Raw genomic sequence first — 14,507 nt, forward strand, 5'->3', positions numbered from 1 at the left:
AAATATCAGTTAGTGAAAAATGAGTAGTTTCATACCATCAAATTGATGTAAGTTAGGATTTCAGAAAAGGTATGAAACCTTAGAAAAGGAAAAGGCTACTAGAGGTGAAGTTACTAGGTCTGTCACATATCATCTTTCTCCTTTCTTTTTCCTATTTTCTTCTCATTCATCTGCTTTTTTTTTTTTTTTTTTTTTTTTTCCTGAGGAAAGACAGAGTAGGCCTAGACCATAAGAGGTGTTGGTTATGAAATGCTCCCAGTTTGTTCTTAAAGGCGTGTGGCATCTTCCTCAAATATCTTTTCTTCCCTTTTCTTCCTTATTTTGAACAAAGCACAGCGTCTGAATTCTGTTCAGATGTTCTGGATGTTTTTCTTTCCAGGTCCCCTGGTCAGACCTCAGGACTGACAGACCCCTTTTGCTGTTGGCCAATGAAAATAATTTTATGAAATTATAATGATAGCTTATAGGATCCTTTTTCATTTGAAAAATGTTTGTATTTTAACTTTGGTAGACATCTTGGACTTCGGAGGAATTGGGAGCTATTTTTAGGTGGTTTTTGCTTTCATCATAAGACCATGCATCTTCTTTTATCCCCACTTGTAACTGAACTTCTGAAAGCCCTGGAAGTACTAGATGTCCTCAGTATGCACTATTGACTGTCAGTACTCTCCCTAACATACAGCAATTATTTCTGCAGAAGCCAACCAGTCTCTACAACATGTAGCTAATTTTTAGTTTATTGTGCTAAGTGACTACTTAACAACATGCAGATTAACTTCTCTGTTGCAGATTCTTGAGGCATTTGAACAACAGCTCTCACATTTCACTTCTCTGTTCATGTTCTTTAAATAGTCTCTCCATTGGCTTATGGCCATTATATCATCCTTCACTTATCTGTATTAACCCATATTTGTCATATAATAATTTTAATGATCTAAATCCCCCTGTCTCTAATTATATTGGCTGTTCAGCATAATATATATCAACTGCGAGCTCGTAAATTTATAGGACTTTTACCTGTGTCCCTACACATAAAGATGTGTCATCACTTTCTTTATTGACTTTCTCCTGTCATAAGCATAAAGCATTTGACTCAACCCTGCATTCTTCTGACTCCTACAACATATATTTTCCAACTTTGTAAATTTACTTGCTGCCACCTCTGAACAGCTAGTATTTAACACCTTCTAGTATATTTTTTCCCAGAAACTGTCACTGATGATTTATTGTTCAAGTCTACTAAAATTGTAGACTAATCTTTACTTTGTCCAAAACACAGTGGCAATGTTTTGAAAAAAAAATAAATAAAAGTATTTAGTATTTTTTCTGAGTTTCTATCTGTATTTGTGTAGTTCTCTAAGAATATTCCATAATTTTTGGTACGTCTTCACAGCATACAGTATCTCTATGCAAAGACAGCAGAAAAGTGCATTCCCCAAGTGCTTTTATTCACTAGGTAAGCCTGGGAATCTCAGAGTGGAAGTGTTCTCTGTTCTGATTGATTCCTTCTCTCACAACACACAGTGGAGTATTTTGGTTTGGTTTGGTTTATTTTTCTGATTTTATTTCCTCATTCTGTTGAGCAGCCATCTTGATTTTTTAACTTGATCTTCTCTTTTTCGCAGTATGAATTAATTTGTCATTTCCCACCTCTTATTACGTAACTCACAAGCATGCATTGTGACAGGATTGTATGCATGCATGCATATGACAGGATTGGGCAAATCATACTTTCAGGCATCCTCTACATGATTTGGTTGTTTTTAAGCCTTCTAAATGTTTTTAAACCATACCAGGATATCTGCCACCTCTTATGAAACATTTTCTTTCTTGTTATGTAAATACGTACAGATATACAAGGTACATTTTGAGAAGCAAAGTGCTATATAAACCAAGTTGGGCTCTTTTATTTTTCATATGAGAAGAAAAATGCAGACTCTGTCTTCAAAATTCATAAAAATACACGTTTATTTATTCAAATGTCTGGAGAGGTTCATTCCATGTCATTCCTGTCTCTTGAGTAAATATATTACTCATTCTTAAGAAAAAAAGAATTACTGACTTGAGTGATTAGAAAAAGCTCTTTCAAAATCAGTTTAGCTGATAAAGTAAATAAATACATAAATGACTAAAGAAAAAAAAAATAAAGTAAAAGGAAAAACTAGTCAAGCACAACTTACTCTGTATACTTGATATACATGTAAGTAAGTATTAGAAATCAAGCTTTGTGGAACATGTATTAAATAATTATGATTTGTACTTATAAACAAGGTAAGGGCACATTCAAGATTGCAAAGCATCACTAGAAGTAGTTGTCTTTTGGGTGTATATCAGCATAAAAGTTGAAAGCCATGTGCTGGTTTTTCCAGAGATGAAGAGAGAAGTTGGGTTTGCATTTGTTTGTTGCTTTTGTTTTGTTTTGTTATGTTTTTCAGTTGGGGAAATCTTCATATTACATATTTTTATGCAACAGCCACTCATGAAGCCAGGCACCATTTGCGTATGACCCACAACATAGTGTTATTACCAAGGTGTCCAGCCCTGTAGAAGCTGATTTCCCATACCCTATTCAAACAACCTTAAGGTCCAGTGTATTTGCAGCTGTATTCACCCTTTAAAGCTGAAGCTTGTTAATGAAGTTATGTACTTCTTCAGGCCTTTTTTTTTTTTTTCTTTTCATCACAACATTCTTTAAGACAGAGATAACTGCTATATCCAACATTCCTGCTCTCTGTAAGTAAGTAGATAATAAAGATGTAACTGCATTCACCATTCTGTTTTTTATAGTTTAGCTTCAGTTTTAGAATATAATTTTATCATCTTGGGAATTACAGGTAGAAGGTGCAGCACAAAATAATTAATGTTGTTAAGATTCTATGGAAATAACACAGTTACTAGCAATATGCAGCATCCTTCAGTTTGTGTTTCAATCTTCATACATCTGCACTACAGAACATCTTAGAAACATGGCCTTCTCGCATTACTGGAGTAGCATCATCAATGATTTGCATTGTAACTAGTCTGGAAAGATCTGTACAACATTGTTGCACTAAAAGCATGAATCTACCACACAGATGAAGTTTTTAAGTGTCAGGAAAACATCAGAGTCCTGGGGAAACTTGAAAAAATGATTGCAAGGAGATAGCAACATGATCAAGCTTGTAATTAGCTGTACTGTGGGCTAATGTTGCTTTTTTTCTCTAATCTCAAGCACCTTCAGTTGCAAACCAAGTGAGGAGACATGTCTTCGTATCATTTATGAGTCTGTATTTTCTTTATTTATTAGTATTTTTGTTTGACTGTCTTGACCTTCCAGCTAAAAATCGGGTTTCGTTGTCATCAGTGATTTTTCTGAGAGTAGAACAAGGATATGAAAAGAATGTGTGGATAAAGGTGTCAATTTATGTTTGCGAACTTATTGTGAGATTATGTTACCTCCGTTATGTCTCTTTGTTCAACTTATGTTGTTATTTTAGCCCAAAAAAGGCCAAAGATCATCAGCTAAAGTGCATGTAGAGTAAAGCTGCTCCTGTAAAATTGATGATCCGTCCAATTATTTATCTATAGAGGCTGCTGGGAAGAAACGCAACTATCTTAGTTCTCAGACCCCTCTGCTAGGTTGAACTTCATGGCTGAAGGTTTAATCCCTAAGTGTCATATCAACAATTCATTCTGTGATATTCTGGCTGACATGCTCTCCTTCCTTATTTATTGATGTCTTCAGTCATCGACAATGAGAGGAAAATACACTATTCGTCAAAGTGATGGTGTTTTACCCTCACTTACAGTTGATGCTGCTGTCACATTGATGGTTGGAAAATAAACTCAATCATTATAAAAAGCTAAGAGTGTGAACTTGCCAGTGACAGGAAGAAGATGAAAAAAAAAAAAAAAAAAAAGAACCACAGTAACTTGCTTAAAATTGGTGTAAAGAAAATAGAGATGTTTCCTATAAAGATATTTTTGAGCTTTGTTTGGGAAACATCAAGCCATTTTAGCCCTTTATTTTAAAGTTATTCCTTTGAAGGAAAATCTGTTCCTTGCACTCCTTTATGTCTATGCAAACGTATGAATAATTTTTAGCAATATATATTTGTTATCATTCCACCTTATGCTACTACCTGGTTAGCATTTTTTTTTTCTCTTTATTTTAAGGTATTTTGCTTTGTTTTTTTCTCTCCCAGATTACACTGAATCCATGTATCTATTTTTGTATGCCAGTATTTTAAGTGCTTTGATGAAGAATAAGCTTAGTATAGCTTCCTCCAGTAAGTCCTTTGACATACAAACATAGGCAAAGCCTCTTGAATCACTTTCTTAGTCTACCATTTGTATGACTGTACTGCACCTTACAGCTTTTTTAACTCAATAACCACATATCTTACCACATTTCACCTTTGGGAGGCATTGTATATACAGCTAAAAGTGAAGAGCAGCAAGCCAAGAGGGACAAGATAGCATAATGAGGATGTCAATTTGTGGTCAGATATCTGAGGAAATATTTATCTTCCTTGTACTGAACTTGGCAACAGATAGAGAAATATATATGTAATGAATTTCTGTAGACTTTGTCTAACAGTGTGTACCTTCTGTTAAATACATTTAGAAAATAAAAAAAAGGAAAAAAAAATGCCTGTCCCACATTTTAAAAGTTTGAGGTGATTCTAATTTGGATTGACTCCAAAATGGACTGTATGTTTAAAATAAATAAATAAATAAATAAAAATAAAGTCATGTTCTCTCTACTAACATATATATATATTTTACCAATTCATTTCTGTACATCTCACATAGTGACATATTATGTCCAACTCATTCACCAGAACAATATGATTTCTGTTGTTTATAAAAATAAAATGAAATGTTTTTATAGTTTTACTTAGCTAGCAGCCTAGCTAAGTTGCCTAAATGAATGTGTGCAGAAATGCCTGGTTGTCTCACACTTGCAATGTGTCCTGAGGCAAGTTACAGCTGCTTCAGCTACTTGTGTCTGCTTCCCCACCTGTAAAATGGGAATGATTTAACTTATTTTTCTCCTTCAGGGAAATACAGGGAGGGTTTCTTAATGTTTCTATAGAGCTTTGAAGATTAAAATCTCTTCTCTATATTTGCTGCTATTATTTCAGTCAAAGAGGAGCGTTTGACTGAAGCTGTTTGAAGAGTAAAGTTTTGGCATCTTGATTTGTCTTTGTACCGTATCTTGAGGCTTGGATTCCCTTCTCCGCTATAATTTTGCAACCTTTGGTTCAACAGGAGCTGCGGAAGCAAATAACCCATGAGTAAACAAACAGAGATGCCAAAAGATTAATGTATGTGTCTGCTGTTAAAAACATCAGGAGATGTATCACTGTGTATCTCCAGTTTTGCCAGAAATAGTATCAGATGAAGCAAAATAGACACCAGTAGCTGGTTTGGGTGTAGCCCAAAATGGCTTTTATTTAAGCATCGATGGTAAAAGCTGGGAAGCACAAGAAATATATTCTAATTTTTTTTTTTTCCAGTATCCTTAGATGTATAAGTATTGCTGGTGTTTTTAGTGAAAGCTTCCTGACTTCCTTGCTAAGGCAAGGAATGGGCGTAAAGAGTGCGTGGGAAGTATGAACACCCATCACTTAGAGCAAGTTTGAAAGTCTTGCCTTCGGTTTGTTGACCAAAATCAGCATTGGTTTCCAGGGCCTCCAAAACCTTGGCAGATTGCAGGGGGATAGCTTCTGGTTTGGTTGGTGCTTCTGCAGTTTTATGTTGCTTGGAAAAGTTAAAAATTTAGTATAATGATACCTTCCTCTTAGCAGTTAGGACTGATTAAGCCATCATATGTATTAATGCTGTTGTTCTTGAAATAACTTTGTTACAATCTAACCTGGCATTTTGAGGCCTTACAGTCACAAGGTATATTTTTCATGATTTACATTTTGATTTTTTAATGCAGAGCAGATTGGACAGGAGATGCTGGAAAACCTCAGCCATGACAGAGAGAAGATCCAGCGTGCTCGGGAAAGGGTAAGTTTGATAATAAGTAATTGCTGGTCATGGATTTTATTTGCTTTGGGCAAGTTCACTGTGCATGCAAAAATAATCCAGCATACTGGTTAGTTTTATATAAATCAGCTGCTATCATGAGATGTAATCACCATCTGAAGCAAAGCACTTAAAAAGTGTATTATATGGGCCCAGTCCTGCAAATCTCTCCCACAGGGAGTCACACTGAAGCCACCAAAACCCACTGTTGCAAGCAAGCTTTGTGTCACCATCACCACAGTCAGATCTGCTTTTTGTCCTTTGAAAGACTTTTTTTTATAGTGTCCATTGCAATCACCTCTTGTACTCTCTGAAACAAAGTTCAGTATCATGATTTAGCTTCTAATAATTGATCAACAGCTGCTCTTTTTCACTGCAGATGCTAAGAATTGACTTCTGAGGATGTATGCAGTAGTTGCCACCTTTTCTCAATGTTCCCAGTGTTGTATGGGTAAAACCAACATTTCTTTCTGTGTTGGGGTTCCCTACACTGCTGCTCTGTCACTACAGTCAAAAGGTATCTATGTCCTGTTTGGCTTATGTTGCCTCTATAGTTTAATGAAGATGCCCATCCAACTCTTGCAACTTCTCTAAACTTCAGTCTAGAGATTTGACCCTTTGGTTCTGATTTCTGCTCACAGTTTCAGGAAGATCTCACCAGCTCTGCTGACTCACCCAGAACACGGAGTGACTGAATCTGTGACTTTCTGTCTATGACACATTGATCAGACACTTTCTTGAGCATCCAGTGTTGCCAAAGCCAAGGCATCTTACAGGCCTTTAGCTGACAAATGCCACTTAAGGAAACTCCTTGATATGTCCCAGGGAGTTTCGTTACCTGGATAGCTCTGATTGGTAAAGCCCCATATGACCACTTTAATGAGGCCTTTTCTGTCAGTAATACCAGTTGCTTCTTGAAGTCCTGGGCATTAGCTACTTTAAAACATTAAGTATAACTAAATCATTAGATATAAGGATTGTGAACATGTACCAAGTGTTGTTCAGGCAACTTTGTGTCTTGTTTTCCCTTCACTCCTCACATCCCTTGTGACTGCTAAGTCTGAGATGCTTTTTTGTTTCTGTGTGGGCAAACAGAACCTGGGCAATGGAGCTGAATAATGTGTATCTCTGTGCTGATCCTAAAAATACTTGTGAATGCTAGAGAAAGAGGAGGCATGGTTCTGATGACTCCTTATACACGTCGTTTGTAGCACGAATTTTACATTCTGCATGAAAACCAAATTTCATTGATGGAAAAACCTGAAAGCTGTAAAGCATGAGATTAAATATAAGAGTATTCTAGGAAAGAACATCCAATAACAATTCTGCAAAAGATCTTGTCATAAATGGAAGATCTTAAATTCCAAAATTTTATTGTACGCTATTTAAATATTTTGTCTCGAGATTTCTTAAAAGTGCACCTGTCTATATACTCAAATGTAAAGTTAAGGATGATATTGGACAACTTCGCAAGTTTTCCATTTTGTGTAGGTTTTTTAATCTCCTTGGTTAAAAAAGTATCCTTTTGGAGAGGACAGAGGGTGTTCTATCAATGCATAATAGCTTTACACTAAATACAGATATTTAGCAAATATTTACACTAAATGCAGATATTGCCTTACCAGCCTGGGAACAAACTTGTCTTCTGAACGTCAAATGTCATCTTGAGTATGATGGCCAGTTCTTAGCAGTTTAACCTTGTGAAAATTAGAAATATTTTCTCTTGAGCAAAATGTAAATGAGGTAGTGTCTCTATAGTTTGGTTAAGTTTATGTATGTGCTTTCCTGTCAGAATAGTAAAATGCTTGAATGAAGAAAAATGCAAGACATAAGTAGTAAGACATAAGTTGGAATATATTAAGATGATGTGCAGTGCAACGTACATGTATAACATCCATGAAAAAGGAATTCCCTAAACTATCTCTTATTTTTTAAACCAAAGAGAAGGGATAAAAGCTCTGCTACAGGAGCCAGAGAGGTTAACTGTACTATAAAGGACTCTAAAAGATGCAATACTTTTTTAGGAAAGCCTTGAATTAAAACGTGTGTAAGGCAGACAAGATATCAACATCAGCATCTTCCTCATCTTCCTTCTTTTCTCATTATTATTCTCCTTATTATTTTAAAAAGCATTCTTAAATACCATGCAGATTTGCCATTGCTAATATTAAAGCAGCTTTCAAAACATTTTCACTACAGCAAGGAAGTGCTATTATATGCCATTTAACAGTTCTGCATGTCACCAATTCTTTGGCTTCTGAAGTGCAATGGTATTAGTTAAATGATGGAAGAGCTACCATCAGATATTTCAGTTTTAAATAAAAACAAACTTACAGTTTGAAAAAAAAAAAAAAAGAAAACATTTTGGATTGGGTTGTTGTTTTGTTTTGCTTTGTTTTTCCCTGCCAATGCAAAAAGAGAAGGCTTTTTTTAATGTTCTCTTGGAATGCAGCTAGAGATCTTCCAACTATGTGTGTATGTGTTTGTTTCTTTTTAACGTTTCTTTTGCTTATTTTGTGTGTGTGTGTTTATTATTTTATTGCCATAAAGGTATGAGGTCGTCTTGCTTAGAGGACTTTGTCAAACCTCTGTGGCTCAACTTCCCCTTCCTGACTATCAGTACTGATTCTAGCTGCTAGGTAGAATCCTGCAGCAAGACAAGAAAGTTAGGATCAAACATCTAATGGTAAAAAGGAGAGAGCTACTTTTCTGTGAAAAGGGAGGAGAAGCCCCAAGTGTTAAATGCATCTTTATGAATAATAAAAGACCAATGTAAAGCATACATTTGTGCTTTAGATTCCCTTCTAGCATGGGTAAGAACCTGGCTTTTTAATGAGCCTTTAAAAATTATTATGACATTTTTTCTTCTGTTATTTGTGTCAAACTGGGCTAAACTGCTTTTCTGGAGCTTGAATTGTCTAGATGAATCAAGAAAAAAATGAGGGGATGACCTCCCTGAAATATAATGCTCATCTTTGTTCCATCATGCTGCATAATTACAGAGCTCTCAGAGTCAGTGCAAGCCTTCTCACTGAATATGATATTACTAAGAGCTGTCTTGGTTGGTGTACCTAGTCCCATCTTCTACATGGTATTTCCTTAATACCTTTTGTAAGAACAAGACGGAAATTTATACATAAAGGTTATGTGTCATTGATTGCAACTACTGATTTCAGTAATAAGCATTACATCTGGTAGCAACTATTTACAATATTAGGCTCCAAAACAGCAACTGGTTTTAATATTGCTGCTATGCATATATTCAAGATAAAAACAGTGGCTTGTTATGGTGAAGGTGATTTGTTATTGAAAGACTGCCTCTTTTCTTGGCAATGTTGCTGTTTCAGTGAATTTATAACACAGGATACATGTCTTGTACAACAAAGTTTCTTTAGTAAGAAGTCAATGAGTCAGATAATCATTTCAATCTGATTTGATAATGAAGAGGTAAATATTCACCTTTCGTAAGCAGAAGAATGTTTTATGTATGTATACACAGCTGTGTTTAAAAATAGTGGTCCCTGCTATTCTGTAATTGACAACTGTTACACTATCCTTTATAGTATATTTTGATGTTTATACTTATTTAGAGATCTCTAGAAAGTCCAAAGATGTCTCTTCTTTAGCTATCTGTAGCAAAAGATGTAATAGGAGACATTATTTCTAGAGCGCCTTTTGTGAGATACTAACACAACAATAGAACGAAGAATTTAATACCTTTTAAAGAAAAATAGAAAAAAAATATTTTTAATATGAATTTCACTTTCTCCATAACCTTTCTTTTATTATCCCCCATTTCACTTTTCATTTGGTTGTAGTTTTACCTATTTTGCAAGATTTTTGAACTGTAGAACAAGTCAGCTAATCAAGTTAAGCTGTCAATGTAGTTTTCCTGCGTCCTATTAAACTACTAAAAACACTGTTTCCAGTGTGTGATCTTGACATGCAAAAATATATATTATACAGATGTGCACTTTGTGCATACTATACACATATTATTGTCATTTACACATTGTACATAAAGTATTTGGGCATCCATTCCACTGATGGCTGCTGTAAGGTCACAACAGGTTTTGTCTTTAAAGGGCAGTATGGGCATATTTCTTTTATGCAGAATCAGTAAAATGACACTGTTCTGTATTACTGCTTTTTCTTTAAACTGGTGTCTTTGAAAAACAGTGAAAGAAAGATGTTTGTTTTTCTTTTCATAAAACATCAGGAACACAGCACATGGCTGTCCCTTCGTCCCTAGATGCATTCACTCATATGCATAACCAATACACATACACACATCAATGGGAATTACAGATATTGATCTATAGAGCATCTACCTTCAACCTGTTGTTTGTAAAGCTTTTGCTCTTTATCCTGATTCATTTTTGTTGCCTCAGTGTCTTATCTTCCACTGGTTTCATGTTTGTGAAAGTGAAGACCAGACAAAACATTTTCAAATTTCAGAGCTTCGGTGGCTTTCTCACGTGTGAGTTTGTTGCAGACTGAAACTGAAGTTGATTGAATCAAACAACAATAGAAATAGCTATTCTTTGTACAGAATTGAGTACATGTGACATTTGATTTTAATGGGACTCTTTTCTCCCCAGCTTAGAGAAACAGATGCAAACCTGGGGAAGAGCTCCAGGATTTTGACAGGGATGTTGCGAAGGTAAGGCCAAGGTAGGGACACTTCCACTCTTTCTTTTTTTCCCTCTTTCCCTCTGTGCCTTTACTTTTAGTTCTAGTTCAGCCTCTGCATTTTGCTGACTTACTTGACTTTTTTACACAGGTTGCTATGTAGAATTTCTTCAAATGAATTCTGATAATGAAGCAGGCAGGGTTAGATAGAAGGCTTTATCACAGCTATGGAAAGAATTTTCTGTAGCCTGAGGGATTACCCCTTGTTCACTCATTTCTCATCTTTGTTTCTTTGTATTTGGGGCTTTTTTGGTCTGTTCTAAAATTAAGATTTTTGATGATGGTTTCCTGCATTCCTTATTCTCAGGTGTTTTCAGGGTTTTTTACCTATTAGATTTTATGTGAGAAAGTTTGTAAATCTTTTGGGGCAGCATAAATTTGCTAACAGAGAGCAAATGATCAGTTTTGTCTGAATAGATTGGGCAGACACTGTAAAATGCTGTGATTTTAGCATGTTTCTTCCATGTTTTCAATGGTGTGCAAATTGTCGCTGGGATTAAAGTGAGATGATACAGAAAGGGAAAATTTACAACATGCTAAAAATCTATGTGGGTTTGAAGTGAGGGAGGTATCCACTGATTATTACCCACCTTAAATTATATCAGTAGCTTCCCAGACAATTTTTTTTTTGAGTTTGTGGCATCTCTGGATATGTGTTCTTTACCCAGTGAAGCAACACAAGCTTCTATGTGATATCCATGTTTCTGTACTTTTATTCAGCTTCCTGAAAAAGAAAAGCATCTCTCTAATAGGTGATGTTGGGTGCTATGAAAACACATTTTTCCAAGGAACATATAACATCCTCAGAAGAGTGCAGTATGAAATTACATTTCCCGTGGGCTTTTACATGGCATGTTTGCTTAACACAACTAGCTTTTTAAAAAAACAAACAAAAAAGTAAGCTTTAGGAGAATTTTTGATTTATCACTTGCCTTGAAAAACAGCAAAATGAGAATATAACTTGTTCTATAGCACAAGCTTTATCTTTTCATAAGTCTCCTTGGAAAAATGGCTTTGTTAGTACCTTTTATACTCAGTCGACAAAGGTTAAATTGACCAAACCTGATGCCTTCATTTCACAGATTTCTTACAATTCCAACTCCAAACTGTAACATATAAAATTCTCTGATTAAGAGTAATATGTAAATGACATGAGCTAAATTTAAAATCCATGGAGAAAGAAAGTGGCAATTGAAAGGGATGCTTCAGTGCTTGTAGACAATCTAAATAAAACACACACACACACACACACACGCACACAAAAAAAAAAAAAAAAAAAAAAAAAAGGAAAGAAAGAAAGAAAAGACACAACCAAACCCAAGTCTCCCCAGGAAGGACCCTGCGACATGAGCTGTAACGAATATTCTGCATATGTCTCCATTTTGTCAAATCTCATTAAAGGGGTTTCTTGCTTTATGTCAATTGAGCTGTCCAAAAATCATTCATCATTTTAGTGTAAGAAAAAATCATGCGGTTATTTAAATAATATCATATTAATGTTAAAGTTCAGCTGTCATTTAATAGTATGGCTTAATCAGACATAGCATTTAGGAAAAATAGTTTTTTCGGGGTTTACTTGGCTTTCAGGTTGGCAGATTCAAATAAGGATTTATGGGTTTCTGAACCAATGTATTCTTTCCATGTTTATGCTTGAGATACCTCAGCCTTTTTTGCAGCACCCTGTAGTCTGTTATTTTCAATAAAATAAAGTATCTCCTCATATTGTGTTTGAATACATTTGCAAGTAATTTGGAGAAGCTGGAACAAAAACATATGCTGTAACCTTTGACTTTGTTTTGTGTTTGGGAATCACAGTTAGGAGTCCTAGTTTATAACTGTTCCATAAGCCAAATGAAAAATGTGATCTCTCTGAAATATACTTGGGTTCATGTTTTCAGACAAAAGGGTTATGCAATTGGAACACAAGAATGGCGTGGTTTTGTGTGTCAAGAAAGCATGGGATTTCCTTTTTATTTAACAAAAATACTGAGTTGGTTCACCCATCTGGATGAAAGGCAGGTTAGGGTTTAGGCTCAGTTCAGGTGAATTCAGGTGAATTTGTCAAAAGAAATGACTCAGCATATATGTAACTTGCCGTAGAAGATTTTCAGGATGTTTTGTAAAAACACTGAATAGGTCCATGGTAAAATTAATTTGCTCTATGACTATTGACTAGAAATCTAGCATTATCCCAGACTCAGAATCATCCCAATGTTGTTTAGTCACACGGATAGTCATAACATATGAAACCCACAAAATCAGCACAAATTAGATAAATACAATGTAAAAAATAATTAACACGGATTGGCAGTTGTGTCCTAATTCTGCATACTTCAGTAAGTACTACACAATGTTTCACTTAATTATTGGAACCAATGAAGAAAAATGCTTGAGGACTATTCTTCACATCATTATCATACAGAAAAGGTAATGTTAAGCTGAACATTGCTCACCTTAGCTGCTGCTCCTACAATATGTATTTTATGATATGCTTGAAGTTGTGTGCCAGACTAATACTCTGTGCATTTAATTAATGCCAAACTGCTTCTATTTTTACCCTCTGGGAAAGGTAAAGCAGCATCTCTTCTGAGATGGCCAAACGAGTGATTAGATATTTAAATAGGTAGCGTTCTTAATGAGGGCTAAAATACTCCCTTTGTACAACTGAAATTCCCTGGCATTGCATTTGTGCATAAAAAGTTATGTAGGTGAGGAATGAAAGCGGGAATAAGTTTTGCTAGTTGCCATAGGTCAATAAAGAAATCAGTGATAGAATAGGGACAGATCTTCCTATTCCAGCTTGCTCCTTTAGCAACTTAAAGTAGCCAGGTTTATGTACTGGACTTTATCTCAGTATTTTGTGTATATGGGTAAAGAGTTTTTTTTGTAACAAATCTTTCAAAATATTCTTGCTTTGAAATACTTGTAATATTCTTTTTCCTTATCTGTAAATAAGCCTACTGAGATGCCTCTAAACTAGAATGTTACACTTACGGCAGGCACTTCGTTACTAGGATATCACCATGTTGATAATGTCAAAACATTAATCATTTTCTTTTATGTGTATCTAGAGCTCTGGACATCCTGACATTTTATGACTTCTCTTTAAAGCACTGAGACTGTAACAGAAGCTCAGTGTCGTTTCAGTTATAGAATTTGTATGTAATAGATTTTAACAGAAGGAAAGGCATCCTCTGTGGTCCTCTGCAATGTTGCCATCTCAGACATCTATCCTTTGGCCTCTACCCTGATGTGAATTAGGGAGTGCTAGAAAAATTAGAGTGTCAGAAAGAAGCAGAGAAGAATATGTTGTGACAGATCTTCAGTTGTTTCTCCATATCCTAAGCCAATAGCCTAGAAGAGCTTTTAGGAGAAGAATTTGGACAGTCTCCAAAACACACTCAGCCCAATTTCAGTGGGAAACAAACAAACCTAGAAGTAACCAGATAAAAATTTCAGTATATTTGAATCTTTATCACATTAGCAGGTAAATTCTATGTACCTCCCAGACAAATATTTTAGAAAAATATTTACTTCCCTCCACAACAATATTTGATTCTGCCTGGCTCAACAGGATTTTTTTATGCCCAAAATTCTCTTTTGATCTTCAAATTTCAGATCATCTCAGAAGATAACTTCTGAGTTATCAACAATTCTTTGAGAAACTTGTGAATACCTTTGCTCTTATAAAAGGGACTTTAAAAATATATATATTTCAGATAGGACAGAGAAAATTTCAGCTGGTGAAAAAGAAACAATACGTGTTCAACTCTCAGGTGATAAATGAGATGGCTTGC

General features: G+C 35.2%; 1 protein-coding gene across 6 annotated transcripts in view; it reads left to right on the top strand.

Moving 5' to 3' along the window:
• Positions 1 to 14,507, top strand: part of VTI1A (vesicle transport through interaction with t-SNAREs 1A) — a 268,623-nt gene that overhangs the window by 156,282 nt on the left and 97,834 nt on the right. For 4 of the 6 annotated variants that reach the window (XM_084525735.1, XM_084525737.1, XM_084525734.1 and 1 more), the window contains 2 exons: positions 5,930 to 6,000; positions 10,620 to 10,681. In XM_084525735.1, the coding sequence (XP_084381861.1) occupies positions 5,930 to 6,000; positions 10,620 to 10,681 (133 nt within the window). Of the gene's footprint in view, positions 1 to 5,929; positions 6,001 to 10,619; positions 10,693 to 14,507 lie in introns of all 6 variants that reach the window. The other 2 variants (XM_084525738.1, XM_084525739.1) reach the window with 1 other exon arrangement.

The sequence above is a fragment of the Aythya ferina genome (genome assembly GCF_964211825.1).
Source record: "Aythya ferina genome assembly, chromosome: 7".
Classification (NCBI taxonomy): domain Eukaryota; kingdom Metazoa; phylum Chordata; class Aves; order Anseriformes; family Anatidae; genus Aythya; species Aythya ferina.